The sequence below is a fragment of the Panicum virgatum genome, chromosome 6N (assembly GCF_016808335.1).
Source record: "Panicum virgatum strain AP13 chromosome 6N, P.virgatum_v5, whole genome shotgun sequence".
In the NCBI taxonomy this organism is placed as follows: Eukaryota; Viridiplantae; Streptophyta; class Magnoliopsida; order Poales; family Poaceae; genus Panicum; species Panicum virgatum.
The window spans coordinates 52,016,060-52,039,868 of NC_053150.1; the positions used below are offsets into that span (position 1 = coordinate 52,016,060).

Here is a 23,809-nt window from a genome sequence, read left to right on the forward strand (position 1 = left end):
ATTGGTATCGCGAATTTACTAAGAGTCCTACAGGTGGTTTTGTAATTAAACTTTATTTAATACTCTCAATTAGTGATCAAAGTGCAAAAAGTTTTCACGAAATTTTTTTAGCCCAAACCAAATACAACCATTAATTTGTATTCATCATCACTAGACACATTTTTTCAGGGTCAACCACAGATCTTCTGAATTTTAAGATCGGAGCACCATTATACTACTCTACATCATCATGTATGCTCAGCGCCTCCTAAAATTTGAAAACACGTGAGATTCTAGCAGGTTAGTCAAAGTAATGTAAAAAAAAACTCTTCCTCCTCTCGTTCTATCCCTTTTCGGTAGCTCACAATGATTCGCACTAATGATATGCAGCGATTTTCTCCAGTAGCCAGATAGTTCAGATCATCAGAGCAGAAAAAGTTGCACAAAATCCATAGCTCATCACCTCTTTTCTGTCATCTGGAAGAATCAATCATTCTATATTTGGGGAAGATTACAGATTGTTAGCAAATGCAAATAATAAGGTATGAATCCTTTAAATTCAGTGAGAAGTACAATACGTAGGATGATTTCTTCTCACATCCTGCATTTTTTAGCTCAACAAATCTAAAACATAAGTGGATTTCATTTTTTCCTAGATCTAAATAGTGCACTTGTTTCTACGGCAATAGTCTTCTTGCGATTTGGTTGAATAGAATCCAATTTTTCAGCCTCGAGCATTAGAATTTTGCATGAAGTACAATACAATTTTGTACGGAGTCTGTGGCGGAGCTAACCTAAAATTTTAGATATGACAGGTAGTCGCAAGCCCGGCATCACGCATATTGCAAGTTTGGGATCTAACCGGCGGGTAGCAGCTAGCCGTCGTCTAGCAGTACTAAACTAGCAGGGGGGTCCGGCGTCAGGCGGGTAGCACCACGGTGGGGAGCAGCCGACTAGAGCGACGAGCGCCGGAGCAGGATAGCGCACGCCAGCGAGATCTCACCTGGCGACTGCGATTGCGCTGTCAAGATTGCGCGCAAAGATCCAGTGGCAGAGAGAGTCAGTCCAAACTTCGTCCGCCACGGCTTCCCGACCGGCTCCCGCCGAAAATAAAAGCCAAACGAGCGATGCTGGCTGCCTCACCTCGCCCAGTCTCGCTCCAACTCATTGTCCCCCTCTCCTCGTCTCGATTCGCGAACGCGCGAACGCCGTGTGTCGCGTGCGCAAAAATCAGTCGTGAATTAAGCCACCGGCCAACAAGATCGCCATGGTAGGTAAATTTAGGTGGTCGCGGATTTTCTCTCCTTCCATCCTCTAGTCTATTTGCTTACGGCACGCCAACTCGCATCATTTCTATGCTCGCACTCTATGCGCGATGCTGTATGCACCGTGAGCGAGCGACGTTGTAGCCCTGCCGCTCTTGAGCACCGCCGTCTGACACTCATGCTTGGCCGTCTCGATGCTTGTGGTGCACAGACAGGTCACCTAGCACCACCGAAAATAGGAGTCGTGCTGCTCAGCCGGTAGCTGGACAGCTGCCCCCACTCTATATGAGTGTGGTTTTTTTCCCCTCATATCGGTTTCATGGGAACACGCCTGTACAGGAACCCGCTTTCCGACCACCAAAGCGTAAATTTTACTGTCTAAAACAGCGTGTAAGGCGGCTGGCTGCTTGCGGTTTCTCCCGTCTCCGACTCCGAGCGAGCGATCAGCCGTGGGGGAGGGGGATCCGCCGAAGCGCGCGAGAATGCAGGGCGGATCCAGCGGCATCGTCTACGGCGGCCTCAAGTACCAGGCAAGCAACAGCAGCTGCGGTGCCTTCTGGAACCTTCTAGAACAGCCTCCCTTAACCCCCTTTCGTCCCCTGTCGTCGTTGCAGGCGCGGTGCATCGCGGACGTGCGCGCGGACGCCGGCTCCACCACCTTCCTCGCCGGGACCCTCAGTCTCAAGGAGGAGAACGAGGTGCGTCTCTTGCGCGTCCAGGGGGGGGGGGGGGGGGTGGGGGCGCTCCTCCTGCGGGGATCGCGATTTCAGTAGTCCTTTTTTTTCAGAGGAAATGGCGTGAGATTTGATTCCGATCTCGAACTGTCTGTGTGTGTCCAAGTAGGTGCACCTGATCCGGCTGTCACCGGCGGAGAGCGAGCTGGTGTGCGACGGCCTCTTCTACCACCCCAACGAGATCTGGGACCTCAAATCGTGCCCCTTCGATCACAGGGTCTTCTCCACAGTCTACACCTCCGGTAAAGAATAGATAAAATCACCTTTCGCTGTCCTTGAGCATTGCAATTTGCAAATCTGAAGTGTGTATTTGTGTTATCATGTGATTTTTTTTGTTAATGGAAGTGTTGTGACCTGAACGACAGGTGAGGGTTATGGCGCTGCTGTCTGGAAGATCCCAGAGCAGCATGGGCAGTCAAATTCACCGCAGCTTGAGCAGCTCTTCGAGCTCGCTGGGCATACGGGCAAGTTAAGACGGTGCGCTTCCGTTTCTGCTGATGTTTGGTTGCACTAGAGCTGCTCGTTCTTCCCGATGTACTGGATTTGGCCTATTGTTTGAATTTCAGAGTTATATGCCCAACTTTGGTGTTTATCTGTAATTGAATAGCAACTGTTCTTTGGTGAGTTGAGTGAAGTTAATCCGCAGGTTGCACCTAGCCTACCTAAAACACATTTTAGAGTGGAAGAGGTAGACAATCTATAGAGCTCTGCCTGTAGCTTTACTTGTTTGATTACACATGAATATTGACATGAGAGGGCAGTTATTAAGAAGTCTGCAATGAACTTTTTGTGTTGTCTGGCATGCTACATTCATTTCACATTACATTAGAACCATTTAAGGAATACAATAATTAATTGTTGAGTTTATTTTCGGTGTTGCTATGTATCAGACATAATATGAGAATTTATTTCAACTTCTAAAATTATTTCGAGCTAAAGTATTTTTAACTAGTGTGCTCCTATATATTCTTAAATGTTGTTAGATGATATGCCTATCATCTTTATTGGTTCTTGACACCTATATGCTGGTTATTCTTGCAGTGTGCTCTGGTGGCCACTGGGAAAGCATGATAAGCTAATTAGCATTGATGACAGAAATATTTTTCTTTGGAACATAGACACATCAAATAAATCAGCTAAGGTGTGGCACTATCCTTTTGTTTACCAACATATCATCAGCATACTTACAAAATGTTTTGTTTTCTTGCGTTTAAAAAGCCTTACGACAACCGAAAGACACACTAAGAAAAGAGAGAATATATACAGAGAAATTCAGCCAAGTGAAGTGTTAACTTAGTATATGTATATGTGAGCCTACTGTTTAGAATTTCAGATACACCCTATAATTTATTGTTTTCAAATGTTAACTTCAGTACCAGGTTATGAAATGTCAAAAATGCCAAATCTGTTTAGGTACTTCATCATGGTCCTAATTTGACTTTGTATATTACAGGTGATATCACAGGGGTCGGCTGACATGCTTCCAAATTTACGTGGTGGAGCTTGGGATCCACACAATCACAATTCAATTGCTGCAATATCTGATTCATCACTTCACTTATGGGATCTCCGCTCTATGGAGTTAATACTTTACCTTGACCTTTGATTTTATATGCTTCTATCTGTAATTCAGTTGTTGAAATGTTTCCATCATATATTTATCTTTATTTGTCAACGCACTATTCTCAGCAAATCAACTGCAATTGAACATGCACATATACGGGATGTGGATTATAACCCCAAGAAGCAAAACATAATTGTGAGTATGATACATATTTTCTTGTCTCAAGTTGTGGTTCATATGTTCTTATATATTTACACAAAGGATTGTTCTCTTGAATCGCCTTTTTGTAGTAACGTTGAATAGGAAAATTCTGTAGTACTTTATTTTTCTTTGTTACCTTTCAATTTTATTTTGTCTATGCTCTTTAATTAGTAGTTAAATACCATAGTTCATGTTCGCTCAGGGTATGACATTATTCATTATTGCTAAATAAATGGCCAGAACTCTTGATTATGTTGTGGCAACAAATTTGAATTTTTACTGTTTTATAAATATATTAATTCAATATAGCTGAGTTTTTTTTGTAGTGTGCCAATTGGACAACCAGTAATAGTTAGGGGGTGTTTGGATCCAAGTGCTGATGTCCAAAAACTGACTAGCTCCTCCAAACAGGAGTGCTAATGGGATGAGCTAAACTTAAACCAAGACTCAAAAACTTTAGCATGGAGTATGCGTGCTAATAGGTGCTAAAGTTTAGCACCCAACTTTAGCTCATCCAAACAGGCCCTTATATCTATTACTGATTCATTAAATTATATACTTATTAGTACAGCTTTTCCCCAAGAAAGCTCATTTATTTTTTTCTGATTCTCAATATCTTGTACACTGTAGGCAACAGCAGAAGATGAATTTGGAATTCGCTTATGGGATATCAGAATGCTGAAACATCCTCTGAAAGATCTCCCAGGACACTCACATTGGTATGTACTGTGTAATATAGTGTTGTACGGAGGAACCACATCTTTCCATCATGAACATCATTTGTCTCAACTTATTCTATAACTTATTCTATGCATTATATTATGTGCTTTGAATCTGTACTGTTTGATTCTTCACTTCCTTCAAACAAGTGCAGTTTTCATCCAATTACGATTTGGGTTTCTATTTTTATTAGTCTAGCAGAGTAGTACCTGCCCCTTTATGAGAGATGTGGTTCAGTCTCTTTTTCTTCTTTTTCTGACTGTATATGTGGTTCAATCTCAATTTTTTGTGATTGTATCAACCTCCTTTTGCCTTTATTTACCGGCAAGCATCCAGGATTTTTACATGATCTCATTATGTTTACAGGACTTGGACTGTTCGGCACAATCCTGAGTACGACGAGCTGCTTCTGGTCTGTCTCACCATTCATCCACATGCAAATATTTTGTAAATTCATGATATATTGATTTCATTGAGTACTTATTACATTTATGCTTTTGTAGAGTGCTGGAACAGATTCAACCGTAAATTTGTGGTTGGCTCAAGTTATCAGCAATGATTCTGGACCTGACAGGTCTCTATTCTTAATCGGTTCGAGTTAGGTTGCTTTGTTTAAATTTGTTATATTGATGCCTGAATCTTGTTTTCTCAGCCCTAGTTCACCCAAGAGGCAAGAAGAACCATTACTCAATTCATATACCGACTATGAAGATAGCATCTATGGTACTCTCGAATCTTTAGGCATCTTTTATATGTTACAATTTCAATACGACATCAGAGAGTTAACTAAAATTGTAGGTATTGCATGGAGCTCCCATGACCCATCATTATTCGCTTCTTTGTCTTACGATGGAAGGGTAAGTGCATGCACCACTTGTTGCTTCATGGAACTTTGCCTTATGCTTCCTAAACATTTATGATTTTGTGTCCTCTTAACCATTCATGAGATTATCTGATGGTCAGGTTGTTTTGGAATCAGTCAAGCCCTACTTGCAGAGAAAATGAAGCTTGCCGGTCGTCTTCTGCATTGCAAGGGCATAAACTGGCTCCTCCTTATATTGTCCTTATGATTAAAATTACCTCGTGGTCTAATAACTGTTTTCCCCCAGCAAACTTGTTTGTTATTTGTAGAATTGTTGCTGCACGGAGCTCTGCCTTGCCATTCTGTGTGCTGTTATCAAGCATTGATGTAATGATCCATTTGTATTGACTGCAACAATGTTGGTACAATCGACAGCCAAGAATGATGCAGAAATCATCTTGGTTGATATCTGGTCTCCCTCTCGGGTGATGCCAGCAGTGGCTGCAAAAATGTCTGATGTAGCTTCAGTTGGAAAGAGTGCAGACAACATGGTCGAGATTATCAGCATTTCTTTCCTGTATCTTCAAGTTTTGTCCTGGGATTTCCTTTTCAGTTGCTAGAAACTTGGCTGTGAAGATCTGATCAGTTATGTTGGTAATGGTTTTCTGTTTTCCAGAGTATTGATTCTTTGGATTTTGTATATTTGAAAAAGGCCCATTATAGGAATGCTGCTTTATGCAATGAAAAGTAGAGGTGAACTGACTTTGTAAAATCATTGAGATGAACAGAGTCAGCTATTCTATTAACTCTTCTATTTCATGTTCCTTTTTCGGCTGACGCTTAGATATCTTATAATCGTAATATTTCCTGTATATAAGAAAAAGAAGTTATTGGGAGCTGTATGTATTGATCCTTGCAAGCTACAAGGTAGCAACGAGAATAGGGTCATATTTCGAATGCAACATTTCAAGAAACTTTGGCTCGAAAGTTGAAACTGTTTGGTTCCCGCCTGAACCGTTTTACCAAAATTTATTCATGCCTCAATGAACACTCGATTTTGAATCATTTATCCACACGTTGGGAATGCCATTTGCACAAGTGTTAATGACAGAAGAAGTCAAGAAGATGATAGGTTTGTGACTTCGTTAATCTTAAAATCTGTCGGCGTCTTTCGGAGGTTATCATAGGGTAGGATGGCATGCACTGCGTTTCGCAAAACAAACATAACAATATATTATGAAAATATTTCATTGTAAATCTAGCAATGCTACCCTTCCAACTACCAATCCATATTTGCGATTGGAAGAAGTTGGATAATCCAAATTAACTTGGGATTTTGTAATGATTTAAAAATAACTCATAAAACATCAGTAGAATTCTCCATTAATAATATTGATAGTAGATTACAAAATGCTTTTTGTCTGAACGTGCAAAAGGGAAACAAACAGAGAGTGGTTGAAGACATTCGCCGTACTCTGCCACAGTACACCATCCCTTTCCCGAGTTCAAACAACCACTGATCCAGAGCGCGGGGCCGGCCTCCCATGCCGCCGCCGCCACGGGGACCACCTCACCACCGAGGTGCCCCCTCTCGGCTTCCCTGAGCTGCGCCCCCGGCCGCGGGAAATGGTCCAGTCGCGGCGGCGCGTCGGCAGCTACCGGTGCCCGCGCCGCGCCGCGCTGCCGGCGGCGGCGCTCCTGCTCTTCCTCCTCGCCGCCGTCGCGCTGCTCTACGTCTCCCCGCCGCCGGTCTCGGACCACCCCGTGGTCGCCTCCTCCCGCCGCCGCCGCTCGGCACATGCTTTGGTATCGTATCGCACTAGTGACCTAGCTGTCTCTGTCTTTTTTTTGTCCACACCTCCCGATCTAACTCGTCTTGCTTTATGCATCTGTGCTCTCCTCGCGTGTAGCTAAACAGCTCCGGTGGCGGCAGCATGGACGAGTCCGAGCGCCGCGAAATTTTCCGTGTTCCAGTAAGTATAGGCGGCTTCAATTCAATTAGAATGAGCGCCTGTTTCACTGAGTTAATCAGTCCCGGTGATGTTTATCTAATTGGTGGGAAAATGAATTGGGTACCATTTCATGTGCCTTTTGTTATTGTGACTCTACTAGGAGTAAAAGTTGCATGCTCTAGTTGATGTCTGAGTTTAACTAGATTTTATTTATGTTGCCACAGAAAATTATTTAAAATGCACACCTTTTGTCGTCAGAGTTACTGCATAATGTTTTGGTTGCATTTTTCCTAAGCATATGAAAGTTAAGTTTTACTTTTGTAATTGACGAATTCATTGCAACATTTTCTAAAATGTAGACGAATGATTCGACCGTCAGGGATGACCTTTGGGGTTCAAAGCTTGCTAGCAAATTTTATGGGTGCAGCAACTCAAGCAGCAAGTTCCTTGGTAGGCAAACTTTTTGAAACCATTTGTTGACTGAAATTTGGCATAGCTGCATAGGCCTTTTATTTGTTCCATAGTTCCACAATGCTACAAATGCTAGGTGTTTAGTTGTAACTAATGCTTTTGAAATTCTGGAAATAGTTTTGATGGTATATCTTCTTTAATGGGCTCAGCTATTTTGATTTTATCTGAAGTAGTCATTGTTTCAAATTGTGCAGATTCAAATATTACTACACAAACAGACCGCTATTTGATGATTGTTACAAGTGGAGGCCTGAATCAGCAGAGAACAGGGGTAAGTGTCTCTTTTTCCAGAAATAATATGGAAGTGGATGGATTGGAGTATAGAGCAAAGCATGTGTTCAACCTTGTTATACATGTTCATGCACAATTTTATTGTCCCATCACCCTCTAGTTACTGTAAGCCTTAAAGCTCTTGAATTTTTCTAGGATCTGCTCCAAATATTGGAATTCTTTTCCCAAGTTTTCTTCTGCCAACTTTCTTATCATTTTCAGAATTTGGAAGGATAGTTGTTTTCCAGGCAAAATACACAGACCAATATGTGTAAACTTTGATTTTGCCCTTTTATCGGTTATGTTGTCCTTAACTTAAAATATAAATTTGGAGATTAACAGATTATTTCCTTAATGTATATCAATAATCATTTTTTCTTGAATGTGCTATCTATAATCGTTAGAAACCATCAGTTGATTCTTATACTCATCCATACTTTTGCTTAGAGGTATAATTGTCGTTACAATGACACACCTCCTGACCAGTGCCCGGAACATGTTGAAGCCTTGAAATTTGAGGCTTGTCTCACTTTTACTGTCACGTTCAAATATGAATCTGGAGGAATGATTTTTTATGCCTTATTGATAACTTGTTGTACATATATGCCTTCCGGTTTCATATTTGCTTCTATCTTTATAAACCTAATTACACATGTGGGCTCTTTCAGATAATTGATGCTGTCGTTGCTGCACGCATTTTAAATGCCACACTTGTTGTTCCCAAACTGGACCAAGCATCCTTCTGGAAAGATTCAAGGTTAATTTCAAGTAGCGAGCACTCCTATGCCTTAATCTTCTGAGGCTGATTGTGTTTCTAAGGTGATTTGAGTGCATTTGGGCTGTATTTAATACAATTGTTGTTGCAGCAATTTTTCTGAAATTTTTGATGCCGACTGGTTCATCTCATCCCTATCAAAGGACGTAAAGATTGTGAAAGAGCTTCCTGAGATAGGAGGTAAACTTCGGGCTCCTCACAGAATGCGTGTTCCTCGAAAATGTACTGAGCGGTGTTACTTGAACCGTGTGTTACCTGCACTTCTTAAGAAACATGTAAGTCATTGTATTGTAGCTTTGTTTGTTACCAAGATACATTAGTTTTATATGATGTTATCATGTTCCTTAACCAATTTCATCCACTTATGTATATCCTCCGAATTATATTATTTTTACTCACACTAAGCACAACATATGTATGAGGCTTTTTCTGTAACTATTTTAGATATTTCTTAATTTGAGTACTAAGATATCTGTTCTTTCACTTGATGCAGGTTATACGATTGACGAAATTTGATTATAGATTAGCTAACAGGTTGCAAACTGACTTGCAAAAGCTGAGATGCAGAGTCAACTATCATGCATTGAGATTTACTGCTCCAATACAGGAGATGGGTGAAAAGCTGATACAAAGAATGAGGGAGAGGAGCAAATATTTTATTGCTCTTCATTTAAGGTGCACATATATGAAGTTCTCGTGTTTTAGCTCACATATCATTTCCTTTTTATACTAATTGAGAGTAAAATGGGTCTAATGCATATAGTTCCTTACTCTCATTACATCAGTGGATCTTGAAACCCATTTAGAGGTTAGAAGCTAGAACATAGGGGTCCCTGAGCTAGGATGGACAGAACTCTGGTTTCCCTCTAGTGCCAATCTGATTGCTGACCTGAAGGCATCAGTGGTTGATGACAGAGGAGTTGAGGTGGTGATAGCACCTGGGGTGAAGTCAGATTGACAACTGGAAGGAGGGTCTTGGTTTCCACTAGCTGTGTATTAGATGTTTGTTAGTCCTAAAGGCTGACGGGTACTCTGTAGCAAGCTGTTTTATGGATGCAACATATGTTGCTGTATTGATAACTTTTGATTCGTACATGGACCTCTAGGCGCTTAGCTGGCATGATACCTAGTAGAAACATTTGTGCAATAGTCCACTACAGTAGAAGGGCATCTGTGATATTAGTCTGAAGTTGCAGGAGTTTTATATGCCAAAACTAAATCCTAGAAATACCTATTCCCAGTCCATGTACATTTCCTTTTCCAGTTCTTAATGATATTAGTCTTTTTTGTGTCCCCTCCATAAACATTGTTCATTTGTTAATGGCAGATTCGAACCTGATATGCTTGCCTTTTCGGGGTGCTATTACGGTGGTGGAGAAAAAGAGAGGAGAGAACTTGGTGCTATAAGGAAGAGGTGGAAAGGCTTGCATGTATGTATGCTACTGTACATCATATGGTAGGTACCTTGAAAAGCCCAGATCAAATTGCCTAATGCAACACCTGGTGTTCTGTATTTCAGCCTAACCCAGAGAAAGGAAGAAGGCAAGGTAGATGCCCGCTAACTCCTGAAGAGGTGGGTCTGATGTTGAGAGCACTGGGCTACAGTAAGTATGTCCACATTTATGTGGCTTCTGGAGAGATATATGGAGGTGCAAGGACTCTGGCACCGCTTAAAGCTCTCTTCCCCAATCTCCACACAAAAGAAACAATATCTAGCAAAGAGGAGCTGGCTCCATTCTCTAAGTATTCGTCTCGCATGGCTGCACTTGATTTCATTGTCTGTGATGAAAGTGATGCTTTTGTGGCTAACAACAATGGCAACATGGCTAAAATTTTGGCTGGGCGAAGGTGACCATTACTCTGCTGTTTGTACTTGTATTACTCTGTTGTACTGTAAGTGATTTCGTCACTTGTCCTGACCATGTTTAGTGCTCACTGCAGGAGATATTTTGGGCATAAAAGAACAATCCGACCAAATGCCAAAAGGCTCTATCCCTTGTTTTTGAGCAGAGGAAACATGTCATGGGATGCATTCTTGTCAAAAGTACGCATGTTTCAGAAAGGGTTTATGGGAGAGCCCAAAGAGCTTAGGCCAGGGAGGGGGGAGTTTCATGAGAACCCCTCTAGCTGTATCTGTGAAAGGACTGATGGCAAAGCCAAATCTCGCGATGATCAAGTCTTGGATAGTAGTAGTGACCGAGGCAAAGCCATGGATGAGCCAGCAGTTCCTAATTATATTAGTGAAGAGGTGGGCGAATTTGATGATGATGATGATGATGAAGATGCTCCTGCAGAGAAAGGGATGGTTGACTTGGAAATGGACGATGATGCGTTGGTCAGACCAGAGGATCCTGAGCTGGAACAGATTCTTTCAGACTAGCCAAGTTAAAAAAACGTTATCAAAGAAATTTCCCAACCAATTTTGGGCCGAGTGATTAACGAATTTTGACCCCTTGAAATTGTACATATATATATATATATATTTTGCAATGTAAATGTACATCCTCCAACCAGGGTTTGCCTACCATCTCAGTAGTGCAGTCTCTAATTCCTCAGTTTGTAGCAATTGTGGCTTTTTGCCTGTTTTAGATTGTAGCATGCGTTTTGCTTCTGATTATTTCCTTGTGCAAACCTGTCAGTCCATGTTTGTTACGCAGCAGGCGCAATTGTGCGATCGAGCGGCGTTGTTCCGTATGTTTTTCAGCATAACATGTCACCTGTGATGTCAACTTGCATGCCCTTTTATCCATGAACCAGGCACAGGCAGTGAAGTAGTTTAAAACTTGTTTAACTTTGGTTTGGTTAAATCGAATTCAAAGGTTTTGTTTGCAATCACTAATTTCGACCAAGTGCCTTATCCAAGATGGCTTTGGACTCGGGGGGTCGAGCATGCAGAGCGTCGAGCGTGCCAAGTGAGTCTGCACGAGCTGCAAACGCCGTCGAACGTTTCTATCTGATGGGCGATCGAGTAGCCTCCCTAGCACGCGATAGATGCACCTGCTGCAAGTCTGCAACACCGTGCGGCGCTGTCGATCGGCGCCCGCGTTCAAGGGGCTTGTGCGGCCTGGATCGTCCGCAAGGCGAAGAGGTCGGTGGGCTGGCGGATTCGGAGTCAGTCGGATCGACGTTGGTATATCCCTAGTATATATACAGTACACCTATACGTACACCCTTTCATCATCATCATCGTCGTCATCATCATCGTCATCACCTATACTAATTCAAGCACGGATTAGCCGGATCTGAATCGATCGTCAACTGGTCGCCCATGGCCGCGCCGAACCACCACGCCGACGAGCCGCCAGCGAGCGCGCCGGCTTCGCCCACGGCTGGACCAGGTGCAGCGCCTGATCAAGACCCTACTGGCCAGCTGACCGCGCTGTTCGCCGGCACGACCCTCGGGGTGCCCGATCACATCGACCTGCAGCCACCGGCGCCGGCGCCCGGCCACGATCCGGCCGCGGCGTCGTCATATATACATGGCGACGGCCTTTCTCGGGTCCTAGCCGCGGTGCTGGCCAAGGCGCCGCCGCCGCCCGCGCTGATGAAGCACTTGTTCCAGCCGCCGCCGGCACACGTTCCGGCCGTGCAGCACCGTCGCCGCCGCGACGTTATTGACGAGATCGTGGCCAAACTGGCAGGCGGCGCGAAACCCGGGAGCCCCGCCCTGGCCTTGTACGATCCCGCCGTCGTTCGGACCGCCAGGGCGCTGCCGGCTGCCGGCTACGGCCCGTCCCCTCTGGGCCGAGGAATTTCAGAATTTGGGTCTCGATTCGTGAGTCTTTCGGAATTTGAGCCGGCGCGGGGGCACGCGGCGCGGCGGCGCGAGGCCCGGCGGCTCTCCAAGCTCCCCACGTACTACCTGCACGCCGGGCAGGAGAGCCGCGACCGGCGGCGCCGGAGGGGGATGGTGCGCCGCTGCGTCCGCACGCTGCTCTCCCTCCACGAGGACCGCCGGAACGAGCGCGTCCTCTCCGCCATGATGACGCGCCTGGCGACGATGGAGTCGCCCGCGGGCGACGTCCCCGCGGCGCCTGGGGACGCGTCGTCGGCGGAGCATGCTCAGCTGGCGGAGCTGATCGAGAAGATGGAGCTGTCGTTCAAGGACTGAAACTGATTGGTGGAGATCGACACTCATTATTGCTAGGGTTTATGCTAATAACGACGCCATGGTTTGTCAGAGGGCAGATGGCATCAGAGAAGAAGAGGCTACTGATGATAGCAACACACAACTATGTACAGGAGTGGGCTCTGGTTGCAGAACTGAATCCAATTTAGCCCGCTGTGGCAGTGTATCCTCTTGTTTGTTTTTCACTTTGTTATTTTTCTGAGGAACAATATTGTTGGTTAGGATTGGGGACCTGATAATATTGTTGGATCTGTGAGCAGAGTGGTTGTGACAAATTGTGTGCTCCTGCATGTCTCCATCATCAGTACCCAGCTCCAATGCCAACCAATGCAAGGTTTGACACTTGACGCCATCATGCTCCAACTTAAAGTGTGTGCCTAACTTGTTAGAAATCTTCCGCACTTTGTTTCTGAGCATATACTCCCTCTGCTAAAGAACTACTAATGTTTAGAACATGGAAAGATCTATGTGATTTTGACTAATGTTTTCTATTAGACATTCACAGCATTTAACAGAATTATGGGGCAATGGAAGTGTCTTTCAAAAACTATGTACCCCCTCTATTTATGTCCTCCAGTTTCTAAAACTATGTACCCCCTCTGTTTTGAACTATATAAGAGATTAGATTCTAGCTTTATCTTAAGTCAAAATATGATCAAATTTATAGAAAAGAACAATAGTATGTATGATATCAAATATAATGAGTATAGTTAGATCAGTTATGAAATATGATTTTATAGTTTCTTCTTTAATACTCTTCCCTATGAACTTGTTCAACCTTTTAGGATGGCTCTTCACTTTCCATCCTAAAATAAAGGAAACATATCAGGTGCAAACCAACCCTTTCGTACAAATTGGTAGATACTATCTAAAGTATAAATTTGTGGTCAAAGTTTCAAAATTTGATTACATATTATCTAAAACAATGCAAAAGAAAATACAAGTGCCAAACCAGCGGCACCTGATCTTCGCACTTCTGGTATACTAGGGAGGCTTCTGATTGGGAGCCAATTCTGTGTTGGCACTGAAATGCTGGATCGAGGCACATGCATGTTAAGGTCCTAGCTCCATGGATTCTGGCCAAACAATGGGACCTCTGAATTTTTTAAATAGATCATGTCGCTTGATACTACAACGGCCAACCTTGTCATCACAGTTGTAAATCGAAATAAATCCTGTGGCGTTTCTCTTTCTCCCATGACTTCCTGCTTCGTGGGCCTGTTCGTCGTGCTGGACAGGGACTCTGCAAACTCCAATCCAAGGTACCACGCCGCTACTATGCTCCTGTGATCCAATCCAAAGCTTGTCTAAATTTCTTGGTCATTCCTGCTCATTTCATTTAATTTTGTCTCGACCTCTTGGTGCATGTGCTCCTGGACTCTTGGATTTCTTTCTCCTTGGAAGCTTGCTTTCATCCTAATGAAGTACTAATTAGAAAGAATCAAATACACGAGCACGTACTGCTACATCCTAATAACTCGTTCGCTTTCTTGGCTAGGCGACAGAGCTCTAGTCAGGTAGCAGCCCGTGAGCATGCCAGGGGAGGGAATCAGGAAACGTGAGAAGCCAGGGAGAGAAATCCAAGAGCACTGTGCTTTTCCCCAAGCAGCCCAGTCCTCCTCTGTACGATCCATGGCGCAGGAGAGAACAGGAGGAGAGGAGAGATCCATGATCCATCTCGGTGGTAGACTGGTGGAGTGCTCCAGGAGGAAGACGATGCCAAAACACTTACCCCAATGGTCATCGGCCTCCCAAGTATTCCTCCTTTTCGATGCAAAAGTCTGCAGAGACGACGGCGACGCGTGGTGCGCGCGGCAGTGATCGGCTTCCACGCGTCGATGCTGCGCCAGGGTCCGATCCGGACGGCCGCGCACAAGCTAATCTTTTCCTAATTAGTACTTATTAAAGGAAAAGCACAAGCTTAACTCACTTTAATGGTAGGCACAGCTTCAGGTGCTTGTGGTTAACACACTACTTCAACCACAGTGAGATCTCCCATCACAGCTCCAAAGTGGTTGACGCACAGCGTCAATTTTTTTTTGGATAAATGCTTCTGGAATCTGGATAGTTGAGGTTTGAGGGGAGTTTCCTTCTTTTCTGTTCACCTTTTCTTTTGAACGAAAACGTGTAATCAGGGCAGAACTTGAAGATATGTTAGACAACATTACTGAATATGATGTTTACATGGCACCTACTGCTAATTTACTCAAGAATTCCAACAACCCCATGGGATGGGCCTCATAAAACATTGCCAAATCCAACTGAAGCTTCCTTTCAAAAAAAAAAATCCAACGGAAGCCAGGATCAAATTTAGATGGTTGCCAAACCTTTGCTGGGGGTCCATGATCATATACCCTCTGCAGTTTCGTGCTAACATTTTCACAAATCTGGCCAGGAAACTTTTTAAGGGATCTACATCTACGGCAGGAAACTTGCCGACCTAATCGGTGTATTACTACGCAAGGTTCAAGGCATATAAGGATTCGCGAAATTCAAGTACAGTGGAGATGGAGAGGTTAGGCTGTCTATCCTATTACAGACTGAATTGGGCCAGAAATTATTGCTGAACTCTGATCAGCCAAACTCTGTTCTTTTTTTTTTGAATAAATTGATCAGCAAGCCAAGACTCCTTTCAAGGCTGCAGGCTGCAGCATCGCTTACATCCATCTTTCGGTGTGGCCACAAGCCAGGCGGCCACTTCCATCCTTCGCCATTCCTGCTGCTGAGAGCAAGCCACAAGTGTCCCTGCCGACCAACCACCGAGAATTAAAGACGCGGACGAGGCCCGGAGGACGCCATTGCCGCCCCTCCTCCATCTCCTTCTCCTTCCCCTCCTTGGCTTCAACTCCACTCCTCCCATGCTTGCTTTCCAACCCAAGGGATAACCGCCCGTCCAAGCGCCTCCACGTACGCCCCAACTGCACCGAGCATGAACAGCAAGTAGTGGAGGACGGCGTGATCCGTCGATCTGTCGACCGCCCATGGGGAAGCTTAGGTACTACTACTGCTCCTGCTGCTAGCTAATCGCATGCTTATGTACAGATCCATTTCGGCAATGCCGCCATTACTACTGCTCCAAGCTTTCGGCGGCCAGTTTCTATATATACGCACAAACACATGCCCCTGGTTTCTTGCCTCACATCTCTCGTGTCCTTTCGTCTGCCCATTCGCCTGCTTGAAGCTGCAGGAGCCTCTGCTGCATGGGCCCTCCGCGGGCGGCCTCGCCGGCCGGCGCCGCCGTCGATGCCACCGCTGGCGTCAGGGTCACCGTCAGCGACCGATATGTGAGTCCCCATCCGCCTGCGCCTCAGCCAGTTGGTTTCAGTATTGCAGGATTATTGGAGTCCCGTGTGATGGGGATGTGCTGATTTGGTCGTGCAGGTTGAGATAAAAAATGGCATCTTTGAGCTGATGCTGTCCAACCCTGACGGGATCGTGACCGGCGTGCGCTACAATGGTGTGGATAACCTCATGGAGATCCTTAACAAGGAAGACAACAGAGGGTACGGTACCAAATTCTGAGTACTCTATCTTGCTTCGCTTTTGCTATCTTTTGTTTAGTTCAATGCATTGCTGCTAGTTGGACTTTGGCACAAGTAAACATGTACTGTATTCGTCAGTTAATTAAGATTTGTGTTGCTTATCCATGCAAAATTGATGCTGAAACAAAGTTGACAGTGTAACTTGCTGCATGTTCTGTCAGGTACTGGGACCTTGTTTGGAACCCACCAGGGAAGAAAACTGGCATCTTTGATGTGTAAGAGCTCTCTCAATTCAAAATTCAGACTTGACTACTGCATCACTATCAATGCATTTTGCTTCTGATTCAGAAAAGAAAGATCCCAAATGAATCTGAACCTGAAGTTCTTGTGCAGGATCAAAGGTACTGAGTTCCGCATCATATACCATGATGAAAACCAGGCTGAGGTCTCCTTCACCAGAAATTGGGATCCTTCTCTAGAAGGCAAAGCTGTCCCCTTGAACATTGACAAGAGGTGAGTGATGCACAAACATAACAGTTCTGCAATTCTCATCAGCTCAATTCATCGGGCGAAAACAAAAGAGAACATGTTAAACGGAGCAAATATTTCTGTACAGGTTCATCGTTCTCCGGGGTTCTTCAGGATTCTACACATATGGAATCTATGAGCATAAGGAAGGCTGGCCTGATTTTGGCTTGGGAGAGACGAGGGTGGCTTTCAAGCTCCGGAAAGACAAGTACACCTAGCTATCTGAACTTTTTCCTGTTCACTGAATGTCTGAATGTTGCTGTCCATTGAAGCCATCTACGATTTGGTGCAATTTCAGGTTTCATTACATGGCATTGGCTGATGACAGGCAGAGAATTATGCCAATGCCGGACGACCGACTGCCTCCCCGAGGTCAGCCATTAGCATACCCTGAGGCTGTGCTCCTTGTGGACCCAATCAATCCTGATCTCAGAGGGGAGGTAAGCTGGCCTGACAGAGATAAAGATATGCTGGCTACCCACGGTGTGAATATCTGACTGCATTCTAAATCTGAGAATTGCTTATAATGTCTGTCAAGGTTGACGACAAGTACCAGTACTCCTACGAGGACCAGTACAACAATGTCCATGGATGGATGTCATTCGATCCTCCCATTGGCTTCTGGCAGATCACTCCAAGTGATGAGTTCAGGACTGGAGGACCCCTGAAGCAGAATTTGACCTCTCATGTTGGCCCCACTACGCTGGCTGTAAGTTAAGGCAATCAGGCATTCATCATGATCTGGAACTCACACAGAGCCTGAACCAGCAGTCGTTGCTGATATGCAATCTGAATGTTTTATTCCATCTGAGCTGCAGATGTTTCTTAGCGCACATTATGCGGGGGATGACCTTTCACCCATGTTTACGAATGGAGAATACTGGAAAAAGGTCCATGGACCAGTATTCATGTATACCTTAACTCCAGTTGGGACGGGAGTGACCCAACTATGCTCTGGGAGGATGCAAAAGTTCAGGTGACAATAATTCAGTTTTCCTGATCATAAAAATAAATCAGATTTCAGACAAAGTAACCCCCAACTACTAGCTACTTATCTTTTCCACGTGCTATGACCAATGAGTACTACAGAACTGTGAAGTAACTTTGTTTTATTTATGTTTTCCCTTGTGTCATCAGATGATGATTGAGAAAGAAAGCTGGCCATATTGTTTCGCACTTTCAGAGGATTTTCAGAAGACTGAGCAAAGAGGATGCATCTCTGGTAGATTATTAGTTCGAGACAGGTATCAAGTGCCACCACTTTTCAGTTCTTCCAGCAAGTAGTTTATAAGATTATAGTAGCTTGAAACTCTTAAGTGCTGCTGATGTAGTTAAATTCCTGGTAGACCCCTTATTAACCATCATGTCATTTAGGTATATAGATGATGGGGACCTTTATGCCTCTGGAGCCTATGTAGGCCTGGCTCTACCAGGAGAAGCTGGATCCTGGCAAAGAGAGTGCAAGGTAAATTAGCGTGCCGTGTACATTCCCTGTTTCTGTTCACATAAACGAGCTGCTTTTGAGCTACCGGTATTCAGTGTATTCTCGCACCCAGCATTTCTACAGGGATACCAATTCTGGTGTAGAGCAGACGTAGATGGGAGCTTCTACATAAGGAACATAATAACTGGGAACTATAACCTGTATGCATGGGTTCCCGGTTTCATAGGGGACCACAAATTAGATGCTACACTGACGATAGTTTCAGGTAAGCATCTTCAGTTGGCTGGCATACATAGTACATTCCTCTAGGCTGTATAGCATTTTTTTTTTGAGGTGTGGCTCTAGCAACTTTTAGCGGTCTCCTGATGTATTCAGTATTGATATGCAGGGGATGATATTTATCTGGGTGACCTTGTGTATCAACCACCAAGAGACGGTCCGACAATGTGGGAGATTGGAGTACCCGATCGATCTGCCGCTGAGTTCTATGTTCCAGATCCTAACCCCAAATATGTCAATAGATTGTATATCAACCACCCTGACAGGTCAGCTGAGATTGCTCTGTTGACCATGAACTGATCATCATTCTTATAGTCTTCTGAACGGTCACCGGTAATTGCAGGTTTAGGCAATACGGACTTTGGGAACGATATGCGGAACTATACCCAGACAGTGATCTGGTGTACACAATTGGCCAGAGCGACTATAGCACTGATTGGTTCTATGCTCAAGTTAACAGGTGCTGTTTGTTGTTTCCTTCAGATAAAACTGTTTTTTTTAGATTAAGGAAAAATAGTTTGCACAAAGATAAAATTGTTTGCACGAAGATAAATATGAATATCACTTCTACCAAGTGCTCACATCTGTTCCTGTCTCCACATCAGAAAAGTTGATGAGAACACTTACCAACCAACTACATGGCAAATCAAGTTCAATCTTGACAGTGTGAGTCCAGGCAGCACTTACAAGTTCCGAGTAGCGCTTGCGTCTTCGGCACGTGCTGAGTTACAGGTTATATCAGAAAGAAGATACTGTTCTTCCCTATCTTCTTTCCAGTTTTCTCTTGTCCGATGTCCTCACTGAAATATGCATGCATGATCAATCTTCTTGTGCAGGTTTTCTTCAACGATAAAGACAGGGGTGTTCCTCACTTCGCCACTGGGATGATCGGCAGGGACAACGCCATAGCAAGGCACGGGATCCATGGGCTATACTGGCTGTTTAACATCAATGTGAATAGTGACTGGCTTGTCCAAGGGATGAACACAATCTACCTGAACGTGCACAAGAGCCCTGTCCAGGAACCAGAGCCCGTTTCAGGGGCTGATGTATGACTACCTGCGTTTGGAGGGACCGTGTGGCTGCTAATCTGTTGTACAACAAACTAGTTGAGTTTTCACATTTGGCCGACCATTCAGTCTATAAGCTGAGTAGCTGACCTGGCTTGTCTTACCTAGTTTCTGTACGTGTCAAGTAGAGTAGAGAGTTGCAATGAGCTAGTATGGATACTGAAAGCTAGGGAAATTGGATGATTGATTGAAAAGAGTACAGGGTACATTATATAGGCAAGGATCGACTAGGGTTTATAGAACACACCCAATCAACAGAGATCCTTGCCTAATACATATCAATCTACCATAAAACCCACGGCAGTCCAGGCCATTAGGCCGGCGCCCCAAGCCCAATGGGCCAGCCCAATCTATCACGCTAACACCCCCCCGCAGTCTGATCGTCAGCCACTACGCACGTTTAGACTGGACCTGAACTCTGTAAACACCGAAGAAGGAAGACCTTTGGTGAAGATGTCTGCATACTGAGAAGAAGTCGAAACATGCAGAACTCTCAAATCACCGACGGCGACCCGCTCTCGAACAAAGTGAAGATCAATCTCGATGTGCTTGGTGCGCTGATGCTGGATTGGGTTGGAGGACATGTAGACTGCACTGATGTTGTCGCAATATACCAGTGTAGCGCGGCGAAGAGGGGCGTGAAGCTCCTGGAGGAGTTGGCGCAGCCAGGTGGCCTCGGCAACACCCTTAGCCACTTCGCGATACTCGGCTTCAGCACTGGATCTAGAGACGGTGTTCTGACACTTCGAGGACCAGGAGATGAGATTGTCCCCGAGGAACACAGCATAGATCGAGGTGGACTTGCGCGTATCCGAACAACCTGCCCAGTTAGCATCAATGTAGACCTGAAGATCAGTCGAAGAAGACGGTCGCAGCAGAAGACCAAGGTGTAGAGTGCCACGAACATAGCGGAGTATCTGCTTGAGAGCTACAAAATGAGGCTCCCGGGGATCATGCATGTGGAGGCAAATCTGCTGCACGGCATAGGTGATATCCGGGCGAGTGAACGTCAAGTACTGTAGAGTACCAGCGACTCCGGAAATCAGTGGGATCTGAAACAGGAGCTCCATCAGCAGTAGCCACCTTGGGATTGGTATCAACCGGAGTAGAACACGGCTTGCACTCTGTCATCCCAGCGTGATCAAGAATGTCCAGCATATACTGCCTCTGAGAGAGAAGAAGGCCATCACCACAACGCTGAACATGCATACCAAGAAAGTGATGCAATTCACCGAGGTCCTTCATAGAGAACTCCTGCTGAAGAGCCGAGATAATCTGCCGAAGAAGCTCTGGAGATGAAGCAGTGAGGACAATATCATCAACATATAGCAACAGATAAGCTGTGCCAGAGCCACGCTAATAGACAAAGAGGGAAGTGTCCGACTTGGCTTCCAAAAAACCAAGAGAAACCAGATGTGCTTCAAACCGACTATACCAAGCCCGAGGAGCCTGCTTCAACCCATACAGGGACTTGTTCAAGCGACAAACAAAGTCCGGATGAATGGGATCCTCAAAACCAGATGGCTGCATGCAGTAAACTGTCTCAGTCAGTGTACCATGTAGGAAGGCATTCTTGACATCGAGTTGATGAATAGGCCAACGACGAGAGAGAGCCAGAGATAGCACTGTGCGGATAGTAGCTGGCTTCACCACAGGGCTAAATGTCTCTGAGAAATCCACACCAGGACACTGAGAGAAGCCGCGAAGAACCCAACGCGCCTTGTACCGCTCAAGAGATCCATCCGCTTGGAACTTGTGCTTGAAGATCCACTTCCCAGTAACAATGTTGGCCCCGGCAGGACGAGGTACGAGATCCCATGTGTGGTTCTATAACAGAGCATCATGTTCTTCCACCATAGCAGCTCGCCAGTTAGGATCGGCCAGAGCGCTACGGTAGGTCTTCGGGACAGGAGACAAGGCGGTGGCGTGGAGGAGTCGGGGAGGCATCTGGTAGCCCGTCTTGGCACGCGTCACCATGGAGTGCTCATTGCTCACTGGAGGAACAGCTACGGCGCCCTTGGGCAGGGGCGGTGGGCCGTCGAGTGAAGGAGCTGGAGCTGGAGCGCGTGGGCGGCGCGAGTACACCTTGGTGATCTCGCGCTCCGGATTGGCTGCCGCCAGAGGCGGGAACCCTGGTGGTGTTTTGGGCGCACTGGTGGTGGAGGAAGCGCCAGTGTCTGCAGGCGTGGGTGACGGGGCCTCGCGTGGCGCAGTGGGAGGGGTTCCCGGCACGCGGCGCGCATGTGGGACGTAGAGCGCGCACGCCGGGGACCCAGGAGAAGACGTCGGAGGTTCCGAGGCTGATGCTGCGAAGGAACCCCCAGATGTCACATCGGCACGGGCGGGGGAGGTGTCGAGAGAGGAACCTGCAGGAAAAACTTTGTGCGGCGATCCAATAGGAACGGGCACAACGTCAGTAGCATCCAAAAACTCAAAGTCCGCAGCCTGGCGAGAGCCATTACGCTCAGCGAAAGGAAAGGCAGTTTCATCAAAGATGACATGCCGAGAGATGATGACTCGATTTGTGGAGAAATCAAGGCAGCGGTATCCTTTATGGTGAGCGGAATAGCCAAGGAAGACACACATGGTAGAGCGGGGAGCGAGTTTATGAGGAGCAGTGGTGGAGAGGTTTGGGTAACACTTGCAGCCAAAGACTCGAAGATGATCGTAAGCCGGAGATTTGCCCAGCAGAGCAAGGTGCGGCGTGGAGAAATCGAGAGTCTTGGTTGGCAAGATGTTGAGGAGGGAAGTCGCCGTGGAGAGGGCCTCGACCCAGTAGGTAGGAGGCATGGAGGCCTGAAACAGCAGGGAGCGAACGACATTATTTATGGAGCAAATAATACGTTCAGCTTTACCGTTTTGAGGCGAGGTATAAGGCAGGACATGCGAAGATGAATGCCCTTGGTGAGAAAGAAGGTACGGGTACTGGAGTTATCGAACTCTTTCCTATTGTCACACTGAACCGCCTTGACGCTGGCGCCAAATTGAGTGGTGGCGTAGGCGATGAAGTTGGAGAGCGCGCTGAAAGTGTCAGACTTAAAGCAGAGAGGAAAAGTCCACAAGTAGTGAGTGCAATCATCAATTATGACCAAATAATATTTAAAACCAGAGACGCTAACGACAGGAGACGTCCACAAATCACAATGAATAAGGTCAAACTGATGAGTAGCACGAGAAGCTGACGCATGAAAGGGCAGACGAACATGTCGCCCCAACTGACAAGCATGACATAACTGAGAACAATCCTCTAACTGAAAAGAGACACTAGAAGCGAGCTTCCCCAAGGCTTCATGACCGGGATGACCGAGACGCCGATGCCACAGAGGAGAAGACGCTTTAGCGACAAAGGAGCGTGCTGGCGGGAGGCGGAGGGGGTACAGCATTCCGGAGCTATTGCAACTGACGATCTCTGTCCGTGACGGAAGGGCCTTCATAGAGCAACCAGCGGGGTCAAACTCAACAGAGCAATTATTATCGGTAGTAAACTGACGAACAAAGATAAGATTCTTAATAGTCTGTGGGGACACAAGAACAATATTAAGAAGTAAGGAAGGGGATAACTCTGTGGAGCCAGTGGCAGTGACAGGAATAATGGAGCCATTACCGACAACAATAGATGAAGGAGTAGGATACCGCGGGGAGCAGGCATTCAAAAGTATATGAGGTAGAGATGTCATGTGAGAGGTAGCACTTGAGTCGAAGTACCACTCGTTGGAGGGAGGCTGGTTCAGCGACGCCGTGCTGAACGTGGAGGCCAGCGACTGCTGGTCCCAAGAGGGTAGGCCGGCCATGGGGTGGTAGAGCCTTGGAGTAGTCCACTGGCCGGCCCCGTCTGAGCCTGCAGGAGGAGTAGCAGTCTGTTGTTGCTGCTGAGCCACGTACGGAAGCTGCTGCTGCGCGACGAAAGCCTGCTGCTGCTGAGGTCGCGGTTGCGGGATGGGCGCCAGGGGTGGGCGGGGACCAGGCCACATCTGGATGGTCCCCGTCCAGGGGTTGTAGAAGGTGGGCCATGAGGCCCCTGCTGGGGGGCCTTTGGCGCCAGGGGTGTGTTGACACAGAATCGCGCCAACACACTCGAATGCGCTAGAACGTACGAGAGATCGTCAAAACGATCTGAACCAGCAGTGCCCTGGGCGGACCGGTC

The 23,809-nt window shown here is 46.0% G+C and overlaps 3 protein-coding genes and 1 pseudogene across 5 annotated transcripts; all 4 read left to right on the forward strand.

The window, feature by feature from the left end:
• The first annotated feature begins 1,615 nt into the window (after positions 1-1,615).
• Positions 1,616-6,090, forward strand: LOC120678917 (WD repeat-containing protein DWA2-like). 3 transcript variants are annotated; one of them, XM_039960365.1, is made up of 14 exons: positions 1,616-1,774; positions 1,859-1,942; positions 2,088-2,220; positions 2,344-2,455; positions 3,020-3,119; positions 3,432-3,559; positions 3,668-3,737; positions 4,374-4,462; positions 4,830-4,875; positions 4,967-5,037; positions 5,116-5,186; positions 5,262-5,320; positions 5,427-5,492; positions 5,680-6,090. In XM_039960365.1, the coding sequence occupies exons 1-13, from the start codon at positions 1,727-1,729 to the stop codon at positions 5,466-5,468; spliced, it is 1,053 nt and encodes a 350-aa protein (XP_039816299.1). In that variant the 5' UTR covers positions 1,616-1,726; the 3' UTR covers positions 5,469-5,492; positions 5,680-6,090. The 3 variants fall into 3 exon arrangements, with proteins under 3 accessions (XP_039816299.1, XP_039816298.1, XP_039816297.1); XM_039960364.1 differs by having other exon boundaries at positions 5,573-6,079; XM_039960363.1 differs by having other exon boundaries at positions 5,427-6,090.
• Positions 6,091-6,741: 651 nt separating this feature from the next.
• On the forward strand, positions 6,742-11,366 carry LOC120679399 (O-fucosyltransferase 6-like). The gene is made up of 10 exons (XM_039960984.1): positions 6,742-7,071; positions 7,176-7,238; positions 7,577-7,667; positions 7,883-7,959; positions 8,627-8,715; positions 8,825-9,008; positions 9,227-9,408; positions 10,061-10,163; positions 10,253-10,581; positions 10,675-11,366. Exons 1-10 carry the CDS (start codon positions 6,892-6,894, stop codon positions 11,111-11,113), a joined length of 1,737 nt encoding a protein of 578 aa, XP_039816918.1. The 5' UTR covers positions 6,742-6,891; the 3' UTR covers positions 11,114-11,366.
• Positions 11,367-11,928: 562 nt separating this feature from the next.
• On the forward strand, positions 11,929-13,204 carry LOC120679471. The gene is made up of 2 exons (XM_039961067.1): positions 11,929-12,098; positions 12,630-13,204. Exons 1-2 carry the CDS (start codon positions 12,002-12,004, stop codon positions 12,842-12,844), a joined length of 312 nt encoding a protein of 103 aa, XP_039817001.1. The 5' UTR covers positions 11,929-12,001; the 3' UTR covers positions 12,845-13,204.
• A 2,031-nt stretch (positions 13,205-15,235) lies between these two features.
• LOC120679470 lies at positions 15,236-19,859 on the forward strand (annotated as a pseudogene).
• The last annotated feature ends 3,950 nt before the right edge of the window (positions 19,860-23,809 follow it).

Bases quoted from the DNA above. Each gene is read 5' to 3' on its own strand.
- LOC120679399 (XM_039960984.1), top strand. From the start codon at position 6,892: ATGGTCCAGTCGCGGCGGCGCGTCGGCAGCTACCGGTGCCCGCGCCGC. The intron at 7,960-8,626 runs GTAAGTGTCTCT...GGGCTCTTTCAG, and splicing joins TGAATCAGCAGAGAACAGGG to ATAATTGATGCTGTCGTTGC. The intron at 8,716-8,824 runs GTTAATTTCAAG...TTGTTGTTGCAG, and splicing joins TCCTTCTGGAAAGATTCAAG to CAATTTTTCTGAAATTTTTG.
- LOC120678917 (XM_039960363.1), top strand. From the start codon at position 1,727: ATGCAGGGCGGATCCAGCGGCATCGTCTACGGCGGCCTCAAGTACCAG. The intron at 3,120-3,431 runs GTGTGGCACTAT...TGTATATTACAG, and splicing joins CATCAAATAAATCAGCTAAG to GTGATATCACAGGGGTCGGC. The intron at 5,038-5,115 runs GTCTCTATTCTT...TTGTTTTCTCAG, and splicing joins AATGATTCTGGACCTGACAG to CCCTAGTTCACCCAAGAGGC.
- LOC120679471 (XM_039961067.1), top strand. From the start codon at position 12,002: ATGGCCGCGCCGAACCACCACGCCGACGAGCCGCCAGCGAGCGCGCCG. The intron at 12,099-12,629 runs GCCAGCTGACCG...GCGACCGGCGGC, and splicing joins GCCTGATCAAGACCCTACTG to GCCGGAGGGGGATGGTGCGC.